The sequence below is a fragment of the Microcaecilia unicolor genome, chromosome 6 (assembly GCF_901765095.1).
Source record: "Microcaecilia unicolor chromosome 6, aMicUni1.1, whole genome shotgun sequence".
Taxonomy (NCBI): domain Eukaryota; kingdom Metazoa; phylum Chordata; class Amphibia; order Gymnophiona; family Siphonopidae; genus Microcaecilia; species Microcaecilia unicolor.
The window spans coordinates 94,916,180-94,938,167 of NC_044036.1; the positions used below are offsets into that span (position 1 = coordinate 94,916,180).

Consider the following 21,988-nt stretch of genomic DNA (forward strand, 5'->3'; position numbering starts at 1 on the left):
CGTGCACCTTGTGGTAATTCTCAGCTTGGCGTGTACCAAAACACATGGTAGAAAATTATTTTCTACCGCGGGGGCGTTCTGACGGCAATCAGCAGTTGGCGCGCACTGGACGGTTACTGTGTGGGTAACGCGTGAGCCCTTACCGCTAAATCAATGGGTTCCATTAAGAGCGCAGGCCATAAATAGATGCGCGCTGGTTTTCATTTTGCTGCACATCTATTTCCCAGCCCATACCCCCCCCCCCCCTTTCTTCCAGGCACGGTGGAGAAATGGTACAGCTTGCGTCCAATACAAGCACCCACACAACCTCAGACCACTTTTTGGCGAGTCTTTGTAAAAGTGCCCCTCAAAGCTTTCACATTTCAACAAAGCAGCACTAAATAAATATTGAACAACACTGCAGAGAGAGAGAGAGGACTCCTCAGGCACACCGGTGACAAGCTTCCTTGACAGAGAGAATTAGCCATCTATATAGACCTCCTAAAATTAAAAATTATGTATGATCTAACAGGTCAAAGCAGATGAACAAGATCTCCCTCTGCCACTGGTGTAGCCAGACAGCCAATTTTGGGCAGGCCCGAGAGAAAAGCGGGTGGACCAAAAATTTCATCACCACCCCTCCACCAAGTAAAACAAAACCCTAATTTAGTTTCCACCCCCCCCCCGGTCCCCCCCCCCCCCCCCCTTAACAGAAAATCCTAATTTTATTTCCACCTGGCTTTGGGTAAATCTTGGATCCCCTGGACCCCTTCAACTAAAACAAAACTCTAATTTCCACCCCCACCCCCCGTGCCCTCCCAAGTAAAACAAAACCCTAACTTAATTTCCACCCCTGGCCAAAGAAAATGGAGTACCTGTGCTGGTGGGGATCCCCAAGCCCTGCCAGCTGAAGACCTCCTTCCTGCTGAATAAACTTATCTTGGGCAGCTGCCAGCACTATCCCCAAGCTGCAGCTGCCAGTGAGTCCCGGCCTCCGTGTATGCTCAGTTTCGCGTATGTGTGAAAGCTGAGCATGCACGGGGGGTGGGCTGCAGCTGGCAGTAGTACTTGGGGACAGTGCTGGCAGCCACCTAAAATGTAAGTTTGTTCAGTGGGGAAGAGGTCTTCGGCTGGCGGCATTTGGGGATCCCGCTAGCCATATTAAGGGAGAAGAAATTTTGGGTGGGTCTAAGTCTGAATTGGGTGGGCCCCAGCCCACCCGGGCCCAACCATGACTGTGCCCCTGCCCTCTGCACACACCACTAAGGTCATGAAGGTCTTCTCAAGGAGTATCCTGAACCACATCCTCTTCAAAGTACATCACACACTGTACAGCAAGAATGAGTCAAACATAGGCAACAGACACTTACAGCAGTAAAAATATTTAGATAATAATACTGGCATAGTATGCTACATTACAATGTCAACACAATACAGAATAAAACATTTTAATAGACACGATAGGGTGTAAGCAAAGACAGAGTAGCAAGAGTTAGAAAATAAGGGGACTAATTTAAAGAAAGCTGACTGTGAAGTCTGAAAGGCGGTGCATACATAAATATGTATGTGTGTTGATTAGCTAGTTAGCTGCTTCTTCCATTAAGGGCTTGGGAGAAAAGCCTAGCTTTAAGGTGAATTTCTTCAAACAGGCAGTAAATAAATCCTAATAAACAAACGTTGTAAATCGCTTAAAGCAATTACCACTAGTGGTATATCAAATTCAACAAATAAATAAATATCTGAGAAGTGAATTGTCTGGCATTATGGGAGTGTTATAAAGCAGAAGAATAGCCACAGGTGAGCTGGGGCCTACTCACTTTAAAGGGGAATGGGACTTGATATACTGCCTTTCTGAGATTTTTGCAACTACATTCAAAGCGTTTTACATATATTCAGGTACTTATTTTGTACCAGGGGCAATGGAGGGTTAAACGACTTGCCCAGAGTCACAAGGAGCTGCAGTGGGAATTGAACTCGGTTCCCCAGGATCAAAGTCCACTGCACTAACCACTAGGCTACTCCTCCAATCAAGCCCACCCTAAAATGGTGCTCCCTTAATGTGGCTGGTGGGGATCCCCAAACCCTGCCAAAGACCTCCTACTTGCAACCTGGGCAGCCAGCGGCAGTATCCCCAAACTTTCCATTCTGTTCCCCTCCCCCGCCCAACACATGCTCACTTTTCACACATGCATGGGGGCTAGTGGGAACGGTGGCTCAGGCACTCTGCCACTGGCTGCCTAGGTTGCAATTTCTGATCAGGAGGAGATCTTCAGCTGGCGGGTCTTAAGGGTTCCTGCCATCTAAGGTATTTCTATTTTTAGTTTTAGGAGATGCTGGGGGGGGGGGGGAGGGGAGTGAGGAGGGCAGGGGTGTAGATGAAATTTTTGATCCACTCACTTTGGTCTCAGGCCCACCCTAACTCAGCTGTCTGGGCATGCTACTACTATGAAATAGTCATTACAAGTAAATAAATGCATATGTCACACACAGAAAGCAACAACATGAAAAAAACTATAGAAATGTGCAAAGAAAATGCTTTTATGGAAAATAACCATAGTCTACCAGAAAATAAAAGAAACAACAACTATTATTAGATAAAGACCTGATCTAGATCTATTACAGGTGAATGCAGGTTTTAAGAAACTGAGATTATTACAAGACAAATATTATGAATATGATAATCATGTTAGCAGACTCTTAGCATTTCAATTAAAAAACCAGCAGGCTCGTAAAGCAATTATAAAAATTAGCAAACAAGAATCAAGAGCGATTACACATGATTTCACTGTGTTCTGCCCCCATAGTCAAGGAGGCAGGGTGTATTGTTATGTATATTTAATATGAGTATTATCTGTATTCAAATGTATTGTTTGTGTAATAGCATTACATACTGGGGCTCCCCCTCCCCTCCTATAGTTTGCAGTATCTTGTGGTTGACTCTTTCCCTATTGGCTGTTACCGCTGAGCTAGGGCCAGCCCTCCTTCTCTGTTCCTGGGGGCTGTGAGTGAGAGCCCAGTCTTCCTAGCATGTCTTTGTGATCAGCAGCTGTTCTGGGAGCTGATCCCTTCCTTAATCTACTATAATTCCATCATGATTTTTCACCATTTCCCCAAGTCATTTCCGATTTATTTTCTCTGAGTTCTCCTTATTCTCCTTTAAGTACTACAGCTTTTCCTCTCAGCTGGGCTGAGGTTCTGGCCATCTCCTCACCTCTGGGGTGGCTAGACGCAGACTGTATGTGCAGAAGGCAACAATTCTCTTCTAAGCAACTGAACTATAAGTTGAATTTTCTTTGTTTATTATGAGTGCTACAATAAAGAAGATTTGCTTAGGAACTGAGAGTCTACTGGTAAAGCTTCTACTTGGGGATGGTTTATGATGGCTGTTTAAGCTACACTAAACTTGACCTAGAACACTATACTTTGCCTAGAACAGTACACACTGAGTTGGTAGAGACATTCACAAGAGGACATGTCCGGGTAAAAGCAGACATATGGTAACCCTACATCCACAAGGTTTACATGCTGCTATCTGTTTCATGTAGAACATTTGTTTTGTCTGACTCAATTCCTTCTAACATATAATGCAACCCCCTTCCAATTTGATCCATTCAATCACTGCAATATAATTTGTACCCTGATAACACAGTGTCCCATTGATTGTCCTCCTTCCACCAAATCTCTGAGATGCCTATTATATCTACTTCTTCATTTAGTGCTATATACTGCAACTCTCCCATCTTATTTTTACAATTCTGGCATTTGTATATAGACACTTCAAATTGTGTTTTTTCCTTGCATCTACAGACTGCTTTGAAGTTGACGGGGATAATTTGCATACTTTACTCTGTCCACCCATTAAACACTCCTAGTTACTGAATCATTCTCTGGCAATTTACTGTAAATACTACAATCAACATTTATATAGGCAACAGAGGAAAGGAGCCAGGAAACTAAAATATTATTTACACACAATCCCCCAGATTCTATATAGAGCGCCTAGAGATCTGTGCCGAAATCCAAGCAAATTCTATAATAATGCGCTTAATTTAACAAGCTTAAAAAGCTATTGAGCACTGAGAACAGCACTTAACAAGCAGTAATGAGCACTAATTGGCACTAATTAGAATTTACACACATAACTCGCTAAGTTTGTACGTTTGGGAAGCTTGCCAGGTGCCCTTGGCCTGGATTGGCCGCTGTCGTGGACAAGATGGTAGGCTCGATGGACCCTTGGTCTTTTCCCAGTATGGCATTACTTATGTACTTATGTACTGAAGTGTACCTAATGCACGCAGTCAAAAAGGAGCGTGGTTATGGTGGGGAAATGGGCATTTCGTGTGCATTCCGAAATTTATGCTCATATTTATAGAATATGGCCCAGTATAAATCTACGTGCCAGGATTTATGCCACGGTTTCATTGGTGTAAATGGATGTGTATAGTTTTAGGCGCTGAGGTATCAACTGAGCATATTTTAGATACCGTGCCTAAATCTAGGTGCCGATTAGAATACGTTTAGTTGGAACTGATTTCAGCGCCAATTTTTTAGGCACCATATATAGAATCTCCCCCAATATGCCCCATTAGGGTTACCATATTTCCTCTTTTAAGAGAACATGTTTTCCTTTTGGACTTCTTCAGATATGTTCTCTGGGCTGAAAGCCACTTACACATTTGCTACAATTAAACATGTCTTTAGTTTTTGTTTTTTCTATCTGCATTTCAATTTTACAACAAAGATATAATCTTTGACAAGAAATTCAGATTAACGAACAAAAGAAACTGTAGTATACATTCAAAGATAGAGAATAAAACTTAAACATAGTCCACATAGAACCCAGAGGATCCAAAAGCAGTAAATCCATGGAAAGATGAATATTTTAAAGAAAAAAAAATACAAACGTTGTGTTCTTTTGTTATTGGATTAGGAGCACCTTTCCAACTTAGATTTCCATGTAAAGGTTGTATTGTTTATCAGAATGTTCGATATATTTTCTATGAGCCTTCTTGGTTGAGATTTTTTCTTGAAAGAAAGAGAGTAACCTCTATTTGACCTCCCAATTTTTGATTGTCCAGGATTACTATTTGAATTCAGGTCTAATGAAAATGAAGAGAGGCGATTTTCTTACTTATTGCTTGTATTTCTTTTTTTTTGTTTCTTAAAAATATCCATCTTTCCATGGATTTACTGCTTTTGGAACCTCTGGGTTCTAAGTGTACTAGCACCCCGGTCGCCCCCTCTTCCCCCCATCACCTCCCCTCCCGCTACTATCCCTGGTGGTCTAGAGGTACCTGCTCGCTCGGGGCAGGAAAGAGAGCCCCTGCTTTCCTGCCCGTAGCGCTGCTGGTAGCTGCCCTGCTGCATCCTGTGCGAGTCCGGCTCTCGGCGTTTCAAAATGGCCACCGAGAGTTGAAGTCTCGCGAGGCTGCTTCAACTCTCAGCGGCCATTTTGAAACACGGAGAGCCCGACTCACAGAGGATGCAGCAGGGCAGCTAGCAGCAGCGCTCTGGGCAGGAAAGCAGGGGCTCTTTCTTTCCTGCCCCGAGCGAACAGGTACCTCTAGACCACCAGGGATAGTAGCGGGAGGGGAGGTGATGGGGGGAAGAGGGGGCGACCGGGGTGCTAGTGTTAAAGGGGCGGGGTGTTGGCGCGAAAGGGGCAGGGTGATGGGCACGTCCTCGGCGGCTGCGATTCGTTGGAAGGGGAGGAGTAGGTCCCCATTCGTTCATTTGCGTGGTTGTATACATGTGTGAAGCGAGGGCGGGGCATGTAGACATGGTAAGTGTTCTGGCTTCATCACCATGAACTTACGAACCGGTGTCTGAGTGCCTGCAGTGACTTCAGTGTCCTCAGAACGTTGAGGGTGCGTTTTATTACAGTAGATTTTTGAATGTATACTACAATTTCTTTTGTTCATTAATCTGAATTTCTTGTTAAAGGTAAAGGTAGCAGCCATTTTTATTTTTTCTGTTCTCTTTTTTTGTCTCCGCAAATACGGTGACCCAGTGGCGTAGGAAGGGGGGGCGGGAGGGGCGGTCCGCCCCGGGTGCACACGCTCAGGGGGTGCCGGCCCCCGCTGGTTCCCTGCTCTCTCTGCCCCGGAACAGGTTACTTCCTGTTCCGGGGCAGAGAGAGCAGGGAACCAGCGGGGCTGACGCAGCTCCGAGTGACGTGCACTCGGGCGGATCGGCCCTCCCGCAGGTAAGAATGCGGTCCGGGGGGGGGGGGTTGCGCTCACCGGGGGGGGGGGTGCGCCGCAGAGGGGGGTCACGCCGTGCTGCACCCGGGGGGGGGGGGGTGCGCAGCGGCGACCCGCCCCGGGTGCCATTAGCCCTCGTTACGGCACTGTGGTGACCCTATTAGGCTCATTTTTGACACAAATCGGAAGATGGGCATCCTTCTCACAGGGTCGTCCAAATCGGTATAATCGAAAGACGATTTTGGACATCCCCAACTGCTTTCCGTTGCAGGGACGGCCAAAGTTCAAGGGGACGTATCGGAGGTGTAGCGAAGGAGGGACTTGGGCATGCCTAACACATGGACATCCTCGACCCATAATGGAAAAAAAAAGGGCGTCCCTGACGAGCACTTGGACGACTTTACCTGGTCGTGTTTTTCTTATGAGCAAGGCACAAAAAGGTGGCCAAAATGACCAGATCACTACCAGAGAGAATCGGGGATGACCTCCCCTTACTCCCCCAGTGGTCACCAACCCCCTCCCACTCTAAAAAAATATCTTAAAAAATATTTTTTGCCAGCCTCAAATGTCATACTCAGGTCCATCACAGCAGTATGCAGGTCTCTGGAGCAGTTTTAGTGGGTGCAGTGCACTTCAGGCAGGCGGACCCACGCCCATCCCCCTCCCTACCTGTTATGTTTGTGGAGGAAACAGTGAGCCCTCCAAAACATAGTAACATAGTAGATGACGGCAGAAAAAGACCTGCACGGTCCATCCAGTCTGCCCAACAAGATAAACTCATATGTACTACTTTTTGTGTATACCCTACCTTGATTTGTATCTGTCCTCTTCAGGGCACAGACCGTATAAGTCTGCTCAGCACTATCCCCGCCTCCCAACCACCAGCCCTGCCTCCCACCACCAGCTCTGGTACAGACCGTATAAGTCTGCCCAGCATTATCCCCGCCTCCCAACCACCAGCCCTGGCACAGACCATATAAGTCTGCCCAGCACTATCCCCGCCTCCCAACCACCATCCCCGCCTCCCACCACCGGCTCTGCCACCCAATCTCGGCTAAGCTCCTGAGGATCCATTCCTTCTGAACAGGATTCCTTTATGTTTATCCCACGCATGTTTGAATTCCGTTACTGTTTTCATTTCCACCAGTAAATTGCAGGGGCGTATCTGGAATCCGGCGGTAGGGGGGGGCCAGAGCCAGAGAGGGGGGGGGGCACATTTTTGCCTCCCCCTCCCCCCCCTGCTGCCGCCGCCACTCTCCGCCCCCCGCCCCGCCGTCAACCCTTCCCCGCTGCTTACCTTTGCTGGCGGGGGCCTCAACCCCCGCCAGCCGAGGTCCGACCCGAAGTCTTCATATTTCGTCTTCCTCCGACTCCTCCGTGGCCATGCTGTAAGTAACGCTGCTGATTCGTTAAATCCAGTTCGGAGTCTGACGTCGCCGCACGCGTACAACGTGCGGCGACGTCAGACTCCGAATCAGCAGCGTTGGGGGTTGGGGGCCCCCCGCCAGCAAAAGTAAGCAGCGGGGGAGGGTTGACGGCGGGGAGGGGGGCCAGGGCGAAATCTGCGGGGGCCCAGGCCCCTGTGGCCCCATGCAGATACGCCCCTGGTAAATTGTCCAGCACGATCATTGGTTGAGCTTTGCTGCTGGATGTGGGGATTTACGTTGGATCGGTGAGGTAAGCCTTTTTGAAGAGGTTGGTTTTTAGTGATTTTCTGAAGTTTATGTGGTTATGGATTGTTTTTACAGCTTTCAGGAGTCCATTCCATAATTGTGTGCTTATGTAGGAGAAGGTGGATGCGTAAGTTGTTTTGTATTTAAGTCCTTTACAATTTGGGTAATGTAAGTTAAAACCAACCACAAACCCACTGTACCCAAATCTAGGTGCCCCCCTTCACCCATAAGGGCTGTGGTAGTGGTGTACAGTTGTAGGTAGTGGGGTTTAGAGGGGGGGGGGGGTGGGGGGCTCAGCAGACAAGGTAAGGGAGCTATGTTCCTGGGAGCATTTTAAGAAGTCCACTGCAGTGCCCCCTAGGGTGCCCGGCTGGTGTCCTGGCATGTCAGGGGGACCAGTGCACTACAAATGCTGGCTCCTCCCATGACCAAAGGGCTTGCATTTAGTTGTTTCTGAGATGGGCACCCTTGGTTTCCATTATTGCTGAAAATCAGAAATGACCAAGTCTAGGGATGACCATCTCTAAGGATGATCAAAATTTCTAGATTTCGGCGTCCCTGACCATATTATCGAAACGAAAGATGGACGTCCATCTTGTTTCGATAATACGGTTTCCCCGCCCCTCCATTGGGACGTTTTGTGAGGATGTCCTCTACAAAACTTGGGCGTCCCTTTTGATTTTGCCCCTCCATGCCTCCTACCTCTCAGAATTAGAGAACCTGTTAGTACTACTACTACTACTTAGCATTTCTATAGCGCTGCCAGGGTTAGGCAGCGCTGTACAAGTTTAAACACGGGGAGGGACAGTCCCTGCTCAAGAGAGCTTACAATCTAAAGGTAACAGACTACGTAGTCAGTGTAGGTAACAGGAATGGGGAAGGTGGTTAGGCGCCAAAAGCAAGGGAGAAGAGATGGGCCTTGAGTAAGGACTTGAAAATGGGCAGGGAGGGCGCATGGCGTATGGGCTCAGGAAGTCTGTTCCAGGCATAAGGTGCTGCGAGGCAGAAGGGGCGGAGTCTGGAGTTAACGGTGGTGGAGAAGGGTACAGATAGGAGTGATTTGTCCTGAGAGCGGAGGTTACGGGTGGGAACATACGGGGAGAGGAGGGTAGAGAGGTAATGGGGGGCAGCAGATTGAGTGCACTTGAAGGTCAATAGGAGAAGCTTGAACTGTATACGGTAGCGGATTGGGAGCCAGTGAAGCGACTTGAGGAGAGGGGTGATATGAGAGTATCGGTTCACGCGGTAGATAAGACGTACGGCGGAATTTTGGACAGATTGAAGGGGGGATAGGTGGCTAAGCGGGAGGCCAGCGAGGAGAAGGTTGCAATAGTCAAGACGAGAGGTAACGAGCGAGTGGACGAGGGTTCGGGTGGTCTGTTCAGAGAGGAATGGGTGAATGTTAGCAGAGGTGGAAAGCTTATTCTATAATTTGAAAACATTCAAGGATATGAAATTAATGCAGACAAAATAGACTGATTCCTAGGGCAACCAGTAATGGGCCAAATAAGTAGGAAATCAATGTTTAACATCACAGAGTTCGCCTTATACAAGAACAAAGAATTGAACAGATGGGATATTATTACCATTCTTGTTTTTTTCAACAGAATAGAGGATCAAACCAAAGGTAATGTCAACATTTCTTGATGCATTCTAACTTTGCCATGTAGGATCTCATTTACAACTTTTCAGTAGATAAACAGGATAGACTGTGGGGGATGCGGGCTATAAGCAGAGACTCATTGCAGGGCCTCCTTGCACAAGTATCTGCAAAAGTCAGTAGGGCCTGAAATGCATGGCCCTATGTGAAAAACACAGCTGCTCATGCATCAGGCTGGCCCTGAATACAATTTAGACATTAATTTTGGAAGTTTTAATCAAAAGATTTTATGCTGATGATGGGTATTTACCAATTAAAAAACACTTATTGTTCACCCCCTTAATGTAGGTAAAAGCAATAGTGTTTCACAAGTGTACCTTTCAGCATGTACATTTCACTTTTTATGTGCGTGGGTACAAAAGCATGTTGCATGCTGTATGCTGCAAGTTGCAAGCTGCCTGCATGTTTTCAAAACTGCCCTCCAGTGTAGAGACTAAGACCGCGGTGCTAAAATTAAATAAAGATAAAGGTGGATTGAGTTTAAGTAATTTTAGAAAATATTTCATAGCTGCTCAATTACTATTTCTGCTGCACTAGTTAATAAAAAAAACAGTGACACAGCATGAGCCAAAATGGAACAACTTGTTTTATCCTGAAATCCCCTTGTGGGTTCTGCCTTTCTTAACAGAGAGAAGCCTGGTGATATTGAATTCTGTGAATCCTTAGATAAATTGCAGTTTATGGGTTTGCAGAGAGGCTACAAAAAGCAATATATTAAAAGTGGATTTGTACACTTTGGGAGTAATTTGATAATGTTTTTACCGGATGTAAAGCATATTTTATATGCCGAAAAGGAGTAGTTTAGTGGTTAGTGCAGCAGCCTGAAAGCCAAGGGAACTGGCTTAATCCCCACTGCAGCTCCTTTTGAATCTGGGCAAATCCCTTAACCAGTGGTGTGCTGGAGCTGGCTCGCACCGGCTCGCAAGAGACGGTTATTAAATTTTCTTCCGGCTTGCGAGCCGGTTGTTGAAAATTGCGAGCTGGCTCTGGCTCTCCTCCCTCCCTCCGGATCCGCCTCACCGCCCGCTTGTTTTTTGAATTCTTCGGGGCAGGCAGTCTTGCCTGCCCGCTTCCAGTGCTGACTGTCCTCCCCTGCCAGTTCGCGCTTTAAAAATGGCTGCCGAGACTTCCCGAGGCGGCCTCGCGAGACTTCTGCTGAAGTCTCGGCAGCCATTTTGAAGCGCGAATCGGCAGCGGGGGACAGTCAGCGCTGGAAGTGGGCAGACAAGACTGCCTGCCCAGAAGAATTCAAAGAACAAGCGGGTGGTGAGGGAAAAGAATGGGAGGGAGGGAGGGAGGAGAAGAATTTGTCAAACAACTCGGGAGGGGGTGGCAGGGGGGAAAAGGGAGTCGCTGCTGGGCATGGGTGGATGGAGGGGGTCGCTGGGTATGGGTGCATGCAGGGCAGGGGAGAGGAGGGTCACTGCTGGACATGGGTGCAGGGCAGGGCAGAGGAGGGTCGCTGGATATGGGTGCATGCAGGGCAGGGGAGAGGAGGGTCAGTGGCATTCCTGGCCTGGATGGCACCCGGGGCGGAGCGCCGATGCGCCCCCCCCCCCCACCCCGCTAAATGACACCTTCCCCCCCTCCGGCGAAATGACACCCCCCCCGGGTGCACGCCACTGGGGTGGGTGCTGCCGCACACGCCTGCTCCGAGTTCGCTAAACTTCACTTCGCTGCAGCTCCCTCTGCTCTGGAACAGGAAGTAACCTGCTCTGGGGCAGAGGGAGCTGCAGTGAACGAGCGACGAAGTTTAGCGAACTTGGAGCAGGCGCGCGCCGCAGCACCCCCCAGCGGCGTGCACCCGGGGCGGACCGCCCCCACCGCCCCCCCGCTTGGTACGTCACTGAGGAGGGTCACTGCTGGATATGGGTGCAGGGCAAGGCAGAGGAGGGTCGCTGTGTATGGGTGCATGCAGGGCAGGGGAGAGAAGGGTTACTGCTGGACATGGGTGCATGCAGGGCAGGGGAGAGGAGGGTCACTGCTGGACATGGGTGAATGCAGGGCAGGGGAGAGGAGGGGAGAGAGAAGAAATTCTGGACATGGATAGAGGAGCGAGAAGAGTGAGGAAGGAGATGAGATGAGGGAAAAGGAAGAGAGGAGAAAAACTGCACATGGATGAAGAAAATAGGCAGAAGCTGAGGACCAGAAATAAAGAAGAAAGGAGGAAAGGAAAGAAATAAATGGAAAGGAAGCCCTGGAAACGGAGTTAAGAGGACAGATAGCAGCAGAATCGGATACTGGGCCAGCATGATCAGAAAAACAGTCACCAGACAACAAAGGTAGAAAAAAATCATTTTATTTTCATTATAGTGTTTGGAAAATGTTCACTTTGAGAATCAGGTGCTCAACATTAAAAGTTTATATTTATTTACTTATTTATGTCATTTTATCCCACATTAAACATGAATTAGATTGGAACCTGGGATCATTTAATTTTTTTTTCCTGGAGAGAGTAATGCTTTGCCCCCCCCGGCTATAGCCAGCTCTGCAATTTTGGGGGGGGGGGGGGGCACAGAGGTGGACGGGGGGGGCGCAGAGGTGGACGGGGGGGGGGGCGCAGAGGTGGATGGGGGGCGCAGAGGTGGACGGGGGGGGGGGGGCGTCGAGGTGGCCGGGGAGAGAGCCTGTTGTTAAAAATTTACCAGCACACCACTGCCCTTAAGCCTCCATTGTCTCATGTACAAAATAAGTATCCGTATATAGGCACCCGATCAAAAGAAACTGGTCAAAAGAAACTGGTCAAAAGAAACCAGACAAAAAAGCTCCCAACAAAAAAAGTTCCCAACATAAAAGTCCCTGACAAAATAGACTCCTGACAAAAGGGCTTGATTAAATAGATTTATTTTTGAATGGTATGAATTTGAAGGGTACAAAGAAGTGGAGGAGCCATAAAATTACTGAGAAAGTCCACGGCTTGTCACTTGAAAGTCCTGGCACCTGCCTATGGCTTGACTTCACTATCCACACTTGGTATCTAGTGAGAATCATAAATCTGTTTTGTTGTGGGTTTTTTTTTTTGTAAAGGTTTTATTTTGGGAGGTTTTTTTGTCATGGTCTGTTTTGGTTTTAGTCTGTTTTGTTGGGTTTTTCTGTCAGGTTTTTTTTTTGTATGGTCTATTATGTCAGGGTTCCACCCCTGTGAATGCCTACAAAGTAGTACATCTATAAGTGTGTACCATCTTTTCAGCACACCTACGTATATGCACATTTTCAGCCATGAGATTGTATAAGAGGCGACGGCCAAAGGAGGGATGGGATTTGATATGCCACCTGTCTGTGGTTACAATCAAAGCAATTTACATATTATATACAGGGCACCCCTACATAATAGACCATACAAAAAAAAACCTGACAAAAAACCCCAACAAAACAGACTAAAACCAAAACAAACCATGACAAAAAAAACCTAAAAAAAAACCCTATACAAAAAAACCCACAACAAAACAGATTTATGATTCTCACTAGATACCAAGTGTGGATAATGAAGTCAAGCCATAGGCAGGTGCCAGGACTTTCAAGTGACAAGCCGTGGACTTTCTCAGTAATTTTATGGCTCCTCCACCTCTTTGTACCCTTCAAATTCATACCATTCAAAAATAAATCTATTTCATCAGGCTCTTTTGTCAGGAGTCTATTTTGTCAGGGACTTTTATGTCTGGTTTCTTTTCATCGGTTTCTTTTGACCGGGTGCCCATAGGGGTATACTTTGGAAAGACACAAGGCAAAGTTGTGATGGAGACATCGAGTACACACACATGCATCAAATTTCAAGTTTATTAGGACTTTCTATCCTGTCTACTGGACCTCCATCTAGGTGGCATACAAGTAGGGAAAGGGTAGGGCAGTATGATGAACAGGACTGTGTGGGACAGCGATAGGATTACAATATTGATAGGACAGAAAGGGGAGGGCTTACCAACTTTGGAGCTGCTGTAAATTTCTGCGAATGCATTTGTGCACTACTAGGAGTCATACAAGTGTATTTTAAAAAGGCATGTAGGCACCTGGGTTGCCTTTATAAAACCACGCCTTTTTGGACGTTTTGCCTAAATGAGCTGCTTAAAATTACCATTAACATATAATGTTATTTATTTATTTATTTGTATTTTATTAATTTATATTCTGCCTAAACACTAGGCAGATTACAATAAAAACATCTATTAACTTCAAATATCTATATGGACAACAAACATGAGAACCAAACATAAAACACACTGCAAAATCTATCTGATTTGTGCCTACAGCTACACCTCACACCAGTGGATATGCCAAAAGAAACAAAAATTTTCAGCAGTTTCTTAAATGAACTACGCTCCTAGTATAATGTAGAAATCCAGGTAATTTGTTCCACAAACGTAGTCGTGCAATAGAAAATGCAGCTGCCCTTAAATCTCCATAGAACCCAGCGTCTAAGTTTAAAGTCATAAACAACGGGACCGCTGGCCAACATGCAGCATGTTTCACCTTTGCTGCATCAGGGTCTGGTCTACTCAATGTTCAAAGATACTTATTTGGACAGCCACTGAATTTTTGCCTCTGTATGGATAATTTTTAGGACTGCCTCCGCCCCTCCCCTAATCTGGCCTGTAATTCTACAGATAGTATCATGCCATTTTGTGATTTAAGTGGCCTGACACTATGGGGATCTTTTACAACTGCCAGCCATTGACCAAGCGGTAAGGTCTTACACGGTAACCGGCCGGTTATGGTCTACATACGTAAAATGCCTATTACTGCCCCATTACTGCCTGCACGCCAGAAAACAAAAATATTTTCCAGTGAGCGAAAATGAAATTACCGCAAGGGCCACAAGGTAGCCGGGCGGTAACTCAAAATTGACGCGCGTTGGGCGCATGTAGGTGCTTACGTGGCTTAGTAAAAGGGCCCCTATCTGTACAATTTTTGACATTCTGTTGATAAGCCAGATTTGAATTGTCCATAGGGGCCTAGGGGCCCTTTTACTAAGCCATGTAGGCACCTAAGCGCACCACATTGGAGTTACCGCTCAGTTACTGTGTGGCCCTTGCAGTAATTTCAATTTTGGTGCCCGTTCGCTACACACGTCTGAAAAATATTTTTTATTTTCTGACGCGCGTAGACCATTACCGCCTGGTTACCGCATGAGACCTTACCGATAGGTCAATGGCTTGCAGTAAGGTTTCAGACCCAAAATGGATGCACGATAATTTTCATTTTGCCGCATGTCCGTTTTCGCAAAACAAAAAGGCATTTGTTTTGTAGGTGCGTTAAAAAATTATTCTACACACACCCAAAACATGAGTCTACACTACCACAGGTCATGTTTCAGTGCACCTTAGTGAAAGGACCCCTAAATGCTTACAGCTCTAAGAGGGAGAGTTGCCCATGGCGGTAAGCCCAACATCCGTGCTGGGCAAAGTGATAGAAACTATTATAAGGAATAAAACTAACGAAGACATAGACAAACATTTTTTTATTGGGATAGAGTCAACATGAATTCAAACAAGATAGTATTGCCTTACTAATTTGCCTCATTTCTTTGAAGTAGTGAATACATATCTGGATAAAGATGTACTGGTTGATGTAGTGTATCTAAATATTTTAGAAAACATGGACAAAGTCCCTCATGAGAGACTCCTGAGAAAATTAAAAAGCCATGGGATAGGAGGCAATGTTCTATTGTAGATTGGGAACTCGTTAAAAGTTAGAAAACAGAGGGTAGGGTTAAATGGCCAATTCTCACAATGGAAAAAGGTAAATAATGAAGTACCCCAGAGATTTGTACAGGGATCAGTGCTACTTAACCTATTTATAATGATCTAGAAATGGGAATGACAAGTGAGATGATTAAATCTGCAGATGACACAAAACTATTCAAAGTTGTTAAATCACATGCAGACTGTGAGAAAGCCAGATGAACTTAGGAAACTGGAAGACTGGGCGTCCAAATGGCAGATGAAATTTCATGTGGACAAATGCAGAGTGATGCACATTGGGAAGAATAATCCAAATCATAGTTACTTGATGCTAGGTTCCACATTAGGATTCACTACCCAAGAAAAGATTTAGGTGTCAGTGTGGACAATATGTTGAAATCTTCTGCTAAGTGAGTGTGTGGCAGTGACCATAAAAGCAAACAGAATGCTAGGAATTATTAGGAAAGGGATAGAAAATAAGACAAAAAATACTATAATTCCTGTGTATCGCTCCATGGTGTGCTTGAGTATTGTGTGCAATCTGGTTACCATATCTCAAAAAAGATATAGAAGAATTAGAGAAGGCTCAAAGAAGGGTGACCAAAAAGATTAAGGGGATGGAACTGCTCTCATATGAGGAAAGGCTAAAGAGGTTAGGGCTCTTCAGCTTGGAAAAGAGGGAGATGTGATAGAGGTCTACAAAATCTTGAGTGGAGTTGAGCAGGTGAACCTGAATCAATTGCTTACTCTTTCAAAGACGAGAGGATGCTGCATAAAATTACATGGTAATACTTTTAAAATGAGTAGGATTTTTTCACTCAATGAATAGTTAAGCTCTGGAACTTGTTACCAGAGGATGTAGCAACAGTAGTTGGTGTGTCTGGGTTTAAAAAAGGTTTGGACAAGTTCCTGGAGGAAAAGTCCATAAACTACTATCAAGGTAGACACAGGGAAAGGCCATTACTTATCTCTGGGATTGGTAGCATAGAATCTTTCTTCTCTTTGAGATTAGGCAAGGTACTTGTGATCTGCATTGGCAACTGTTGGAGAATGCTAGGCTAGATGGACCATCAGTCTGACCTAGTATGGCTATTTTTATGTTCTTATGATAGAATGGTAACATATTAACATAGTAGAAGAGGGCAGATAAAGATCTGTATGGTCCATCCAGTCTGCCCAACAAGGTAAACTTATAGCATAATGTATGATGTGATATTACATATGAATACTTGATCTTGATTTCTACTTGCTATTTTCAGGGCACAGACCAAAGAAGTCTGTCTGCCACTGGACTTATTCCCCATTTACTGAAGCTATCATCAAAGCTCCATTCCAGCCCATCCAGATCTGTCCAGCCATGGTCAGGACACAGACCGTAGAAGTCTGCCCAGCATTGGCTTTGTTTCCCAGTTGCTATCTAAGCATTTCAAAGTTTGTTTGGTTCCATTATCTTTCTATACTGGTTTCCATTGTATTTATCCCACACACTTTTGAATTCCATTACCATTTTCACCTCTCCATCTTCCACGGAAGGGCATTCCAGATATCTACCAACCTCTCTTTGAAAAAAATACTTTGTTATGTTATTCCTGAGTCGTCCCCCCTGCAGCCTCAATTCATGTCCTCTAGGTTCTACTGCCTTCCTGTTTCTGGAAAAGGTTTGTTTGTATATATTTTTATTTATTTGTTTGTTACATTTGTATCCCACATTTTCCCACCTATTTGCAGGCTCAATGTGGCTTACATAGTACCGTAGAGGCCATCTCTCTCCTCTTCAATCAATCCAAAGCTCTGTTGCACGACTCATTTTCCATCAAAGTCGCTATGCCCATATTAGCCCTCTCCTTAAGTCACTTCACTGGCTCCCTATCCGTTTCCGTATTCTATTCAAACTTCTCCTATTGACCTATAAGTGCATTCACTCTGCCATTCCCCAGTACCTCTCCACACTTGTCTCCCCCTACGTTCCCCCTCAAGTACTCCGTTCTGTAGATAAATCTCTCTTATCCGTCTCTTTCTCCTCTACTGCTAATTCAAGACTCCGTTCCTTTTGTCTCGCTGCACCTCACGCCTGGGATAGACTTCCCGAATCTGTACGTCTAGCCCCGTCCTTAGCCGTTTTCAAGTCCAAACTCAAATCTCACCTCTTTACCATTGCTTTTGACTCCTAACTCACTTACCCTGTTCTTTTTTACTCACCTCTTTATTCCCTTACCCTTAATTGTTCTGTCCATTTACCTGTCTTATCTAGATTGTAAGCTCTTTGAGCAGGGACTGTCTTTTGTGTATGGTGTAAAGCACTGCGTATGCCTTGTAGCGCTATAGAAATGATAAGTAGTAGTAGAGGCGTTCACCATCTCCGATAGACAGACAGATACAAAGAGTTGTTGTGGTCGATTAAGGTTCATGTGTTGTAGACACATTAGGAATCGTAGAGAGGAAGAGTTATGCAGAGTCTGTAACAAGCTTTGATTTTGTTGTGTTGCAGGGTTTAGGTACTTAGGTTGGGTCGATAGGGTAAGCCTTTTTGAACAGATTGGTTTTTAGTGATTTCCGGAAGTTTAGGTGGTGGTACGCCGTTTTCACAGCTTTTGGTAGTGCGTTCCACAATTGTGTGCTTATGTAGGAGAAGCTGGATGCATAAGTTGATTTGTATTTGAGTCATTTGCAGTTTGGGTAGTAGAGATTTAGGTATGTTCGTGTTGTTCCGATTGTGTTTATTGTTGGTAGGTCTATGAGGTCTGTCATGTAGCCCGGGGCTTCGCCGTAGATAATTTTATGGACCAGGGTGCAGATTTTGAAAGAAATACGTTCTTTGATTGGTAGCCAGTGTAGTTTTTCTCGGAGGGGTTTAGCGCTTTCGAATCGTGTTTTTCCAAATATAAGCCTGGCTGCTAGGTTTTGAGCAGTCTGAAGTTTCTTTATGAGTTGTTCTTTGCATCCCACATACATTCCATTGCAGTAGTCTGCATGGCTCAGTACCATTGATTGTATCAGGCTGTGAAATGTTTCCCTTGGGAAGAATGGTTTCACACGTTTGAGTTTCCACATTGAGTGGAACATTTTCTTAGTTGTGGAGTTAACTTGGCTCTCGAATGTAAGGTTATGGTCGATAGTGACGCCGAGGATTTTCAGACTGTCTGAGATAGGGAGTGTATAGTCTGGGTTGTTTATACTTGTGGGTTTGTACGTATTGTGTCGGGATGAGAGGATGAGACAGTGTGTTTTATCTGTGTTGAGTTTTAATTGAAATGCATTTGCCCATGAGTTCATGATGTTTAGGCTGAGCTTGATTTCGTTGGAGATTTCTGTCAGATCGTGTTTGTAAGGTATGTATATTATGATGTCATCTGCATAGATGAATGGGTTGAGGCCTTGGTTGGATAAGGACTTGGCTAGTGGAGTCATCATTAGGTTGAAGAGGATTGGTGATAGTGGTGATCCTTGAGGTATTCCACAGTCGGCTTTCCACTGTGATGATATGTTTGAATTTGATTTCACTTGGTATGTTCTATCTATCTATCTATCTATCTATCTATCTATCTATCTATCTATCTATCTATCTATCTATCTATCTATATTTCAAATATTTGAATGTCTGTATCATATCACACCTATCTCTTCTTTCCTGCATGGTATACATCTTCAGGTATACTTACTGGCCAGAATCAGAGTGGCGTAATAGGGTTCTGGAAGCAGCCACTTTCAACAGCCCCATCCATGCTTATTGCAATGACTAGGTTAAATGGGATGGATGGTTATAAAATGGGGAACACCCCAGGTAGTGTAATAGCTGTGTGGCTTACGCTATTCTCTCAGAAAGACAAGACAGAGACCAAAAGACAGGAAAAGGGAGGTTTTATTACCCACTACAAAAGTAGCTGGTATCTGTAGAACAATAGTAATCTCACAAAACCTAACATCAGTAACTTTGGTAATTGTAAAAAGTCAGGCTAATTATATAAAGAACAGACATATCACGGGCTCTGAGCTTCGACAGTTCTGAAGAGTATTATACATACTGTAGAAACTATCATATGAAGGACACAAAGCTGAGAGAATGGAGAGATAAACAAACAAAAGAATGAAGAAAGAATGAAAGATTCTTAGCTGCAAAGACCAAGTCCCCACCCATGTACATTAGGAATGTATTTTTTGCTTTAGTATATGTGAATATTTTACATGAAGATTAGTGAATAACATGTCTTTCTCTACAGTAGTCGCCATTAAAAATTCACTACAGTGCAGGTCAGTTATGACTAAGCCAGAAGCTCAAAGGAACAGGAGAAAACAGACAGGCCCATCTACTCTCCCAAGAATTGTAATAAATAAAAACTAAATAACTGAAGCAAAACCAAAGATTTTACTTTCATGCCCAGATTTAATATTCCATTATCTTTACTGCAGGCTAACTGGACTTGATCAGCAGCTCCCAGTGACATCATATCGGTCACAGAGAGAGCAACATCCAAAGCTATGTCTGGGGGTAGCAATGCAGTTGAATATCATGGTAAGTAGCAAAGCTTTGAATATCACCAGTGTGCCAGTAAAGTGCACATATTACACAACAATGCACATATTTTCAGCTTATGGAGGCATTTCTCTGGGCAGAGAGAGGGAAATGACTAAATGAATAGGCACAGTTTTGAGGCAAAAAATGAGTCACTGAGAAAGTGGCACAGATATCTGCAGGTAGTTTCTCATCCTGTGCAGCTTTGCATTTAATATTGCTGCAAATGGCATGGGTTAAAACTGTCTGTGGGGTTTGCAAGATGGCACAGAAACCAATCTGAGACAATACTTCTTAGAAAAAGGTGTCAAGTATTCTCAGATTCAGAGTGTGACTATCAAACAACCATCCTAAAAAACGAAGAACGAAGGCAAAACAAGAGCGATTGAATATGAAGCACTATTAAGCCCAGCTGCATATTCTAAAGCCTCTAGGGGATAATTTTATAATGCATGGATGCACAAATAGTACACATATATTTTCACTGTGTGGGCACCGGCAAGTGTTCAAAACCAAAATATGCATGTACTTCTGCTTTGAAAATGACCCCAGGGAATTTATTCACATATATTTACACCTGCTCACTGGCATACACACAAATATCTTGGCTTAATTTACACTTTAAAATACTATATTATAATATTATTCATTAAAATGCTAACCCCTCTGCAGGCCCACCCCAAAGAATGACTCCACTCCGTTCTAGGTAAAATAATGCGTAGAAGTTTATCTGCACACGAGGAGAGCAATTTTGTAAAACCCAATTTCTTCATAGAAAACCGTGTTTTCCCTGTGGAAATGCCTTTTAAAATTTCCCTCCTATTGTGGAAGATGTAAAACAAATATTCAGGCCACATTACTTATTCATTAAAGGAAATACAAAGTTTCAGAAAGACAAAAAAAGGGATAAACTGTGCCATCCCCCAGCAGTTTTTCAATAGTGTTTGAAGGACATGTGTGGGAGACAATATAAGCTCTTACTGCAGCAGTACTAATTCTTTACCAATTACCTTAAGCAAGCCTCTTTCTTCAAAAGAGCTCTTCGTGCTTTCCTTCCTCTGTTCTGTAATGAATGAGTAATGCATTTTGCCTCAACTGAAAAACTAACTTGTGAATAGAGGTGTGTACCATGCTAGTCCACTTGGAGATGTAGAAATAAAAGGTCAACAAGCAAGCTAACTTGGGGCCCCTTTTACCAAGTTGTAGCAAAAGAGGGCCTGCGCTGGTATCGGCGCATATTTTTGACACGAACCAAGGCCCCCTTTTTACCGCAGCTGGTAAAAGGGTAGTGTTTATTTTCTGCAAGAAATGGCCGTGCGACAAGTAAAGCACTAGCTGTGCGGCCATTTCCATTGAGGTGGCGGTAACCGATTACGCTGGGTACACCCTGGCACTACAAAAATAAATGTATATTTGTAGCACCAGATATGAAGCGCTGGGGGTGGGGAAGTACCGCTAGGCTGCTGCGGTAGTCCGGCGGTACTTCCTGTTTAGTGAGTGGCTTACCACCGCTTTGTTAAAGGGGCCCTTAGTACATTTGTGAGTGGCTACAATCTCACTCTGCCTTCAACTCATTAAAGAAACATTATCTCCTGAAAAATAGTCATGAATGCATTTCATCAGCCCAAGAAAAAGTTATGACTTACAACTTGCTGGTTGACTTTCACATTTTTACACAAAATTGTTGAATTGTTCCTCTCAGTGCTTTCAAGCTAATGCAGTAACTCCTAAGTACTGAGAGGGCCAGCCGAAACACTAGAATACTGGAAGGACAGTAATACTGGTCTACTTAGGTAGAGAAAGAGGGATGGGTTAGAGTGAGAAGGTTAAGGAATAGAAATTTAGATCTGAACAGAGGTGACAAACATTCTATGGTAAGATATAGACACAATGGTGAGCGACTTCGAGGTAATGGAAAATTTCAGTCTTTAATAGAAAGAGCAGGAGGAAAGACAGGAAGCCAGCAGCAGATCTGTGTGGAAAAGAGGCCAATTTGAATCTGCAATGAATGTCAAGAGGGAACGACGAACAACACTTTCAGAATGACACTATCCTTTTTCCTTACTTGGTTATTTTAAATATTCTCAGAAGCCGGAGAGCCCGTAGCACACTGATTCCAAAGGAGGTCCCAGGTCTGAAAATGGCCCAGACCACTTCAAATATACTTCCCACTGTGACCTGCAAGAGCAAAACAGAGTGTGAAAGACATGCACTGTCTACAGGATGGTCACTTGAAGGGAACAAAACTGCAGTAAGTGAGACACAAGCCAACACGGGGTAAACCC

The 21,988-nt window shown here is 44.7% G+C and overlaps 1 protein-coding gene across 1 annotated transcript in view; it reads right to left on the reverse strand.

Moving 5' to 3' along the window:
- The window catches only part of CACNA1E (calcium voltage-gated channel subunit alpha1 E), a 786,482-nt gene that overhangs the window by 267,916 nt on the left and 496,578 nt on the right, over positions 1-21,988 (reverse strand). The window contains exon 13 of the mRNA XM_030206580.1: positions 21,769-21,881. Within this exon, the coding sequence (XP_030062440.1) occupies positions 21,769-21,881 (113 nt within the window). The remainder of the gene's footprint in view (positions 1-21,768; positions 21,882-21,988) is intronic.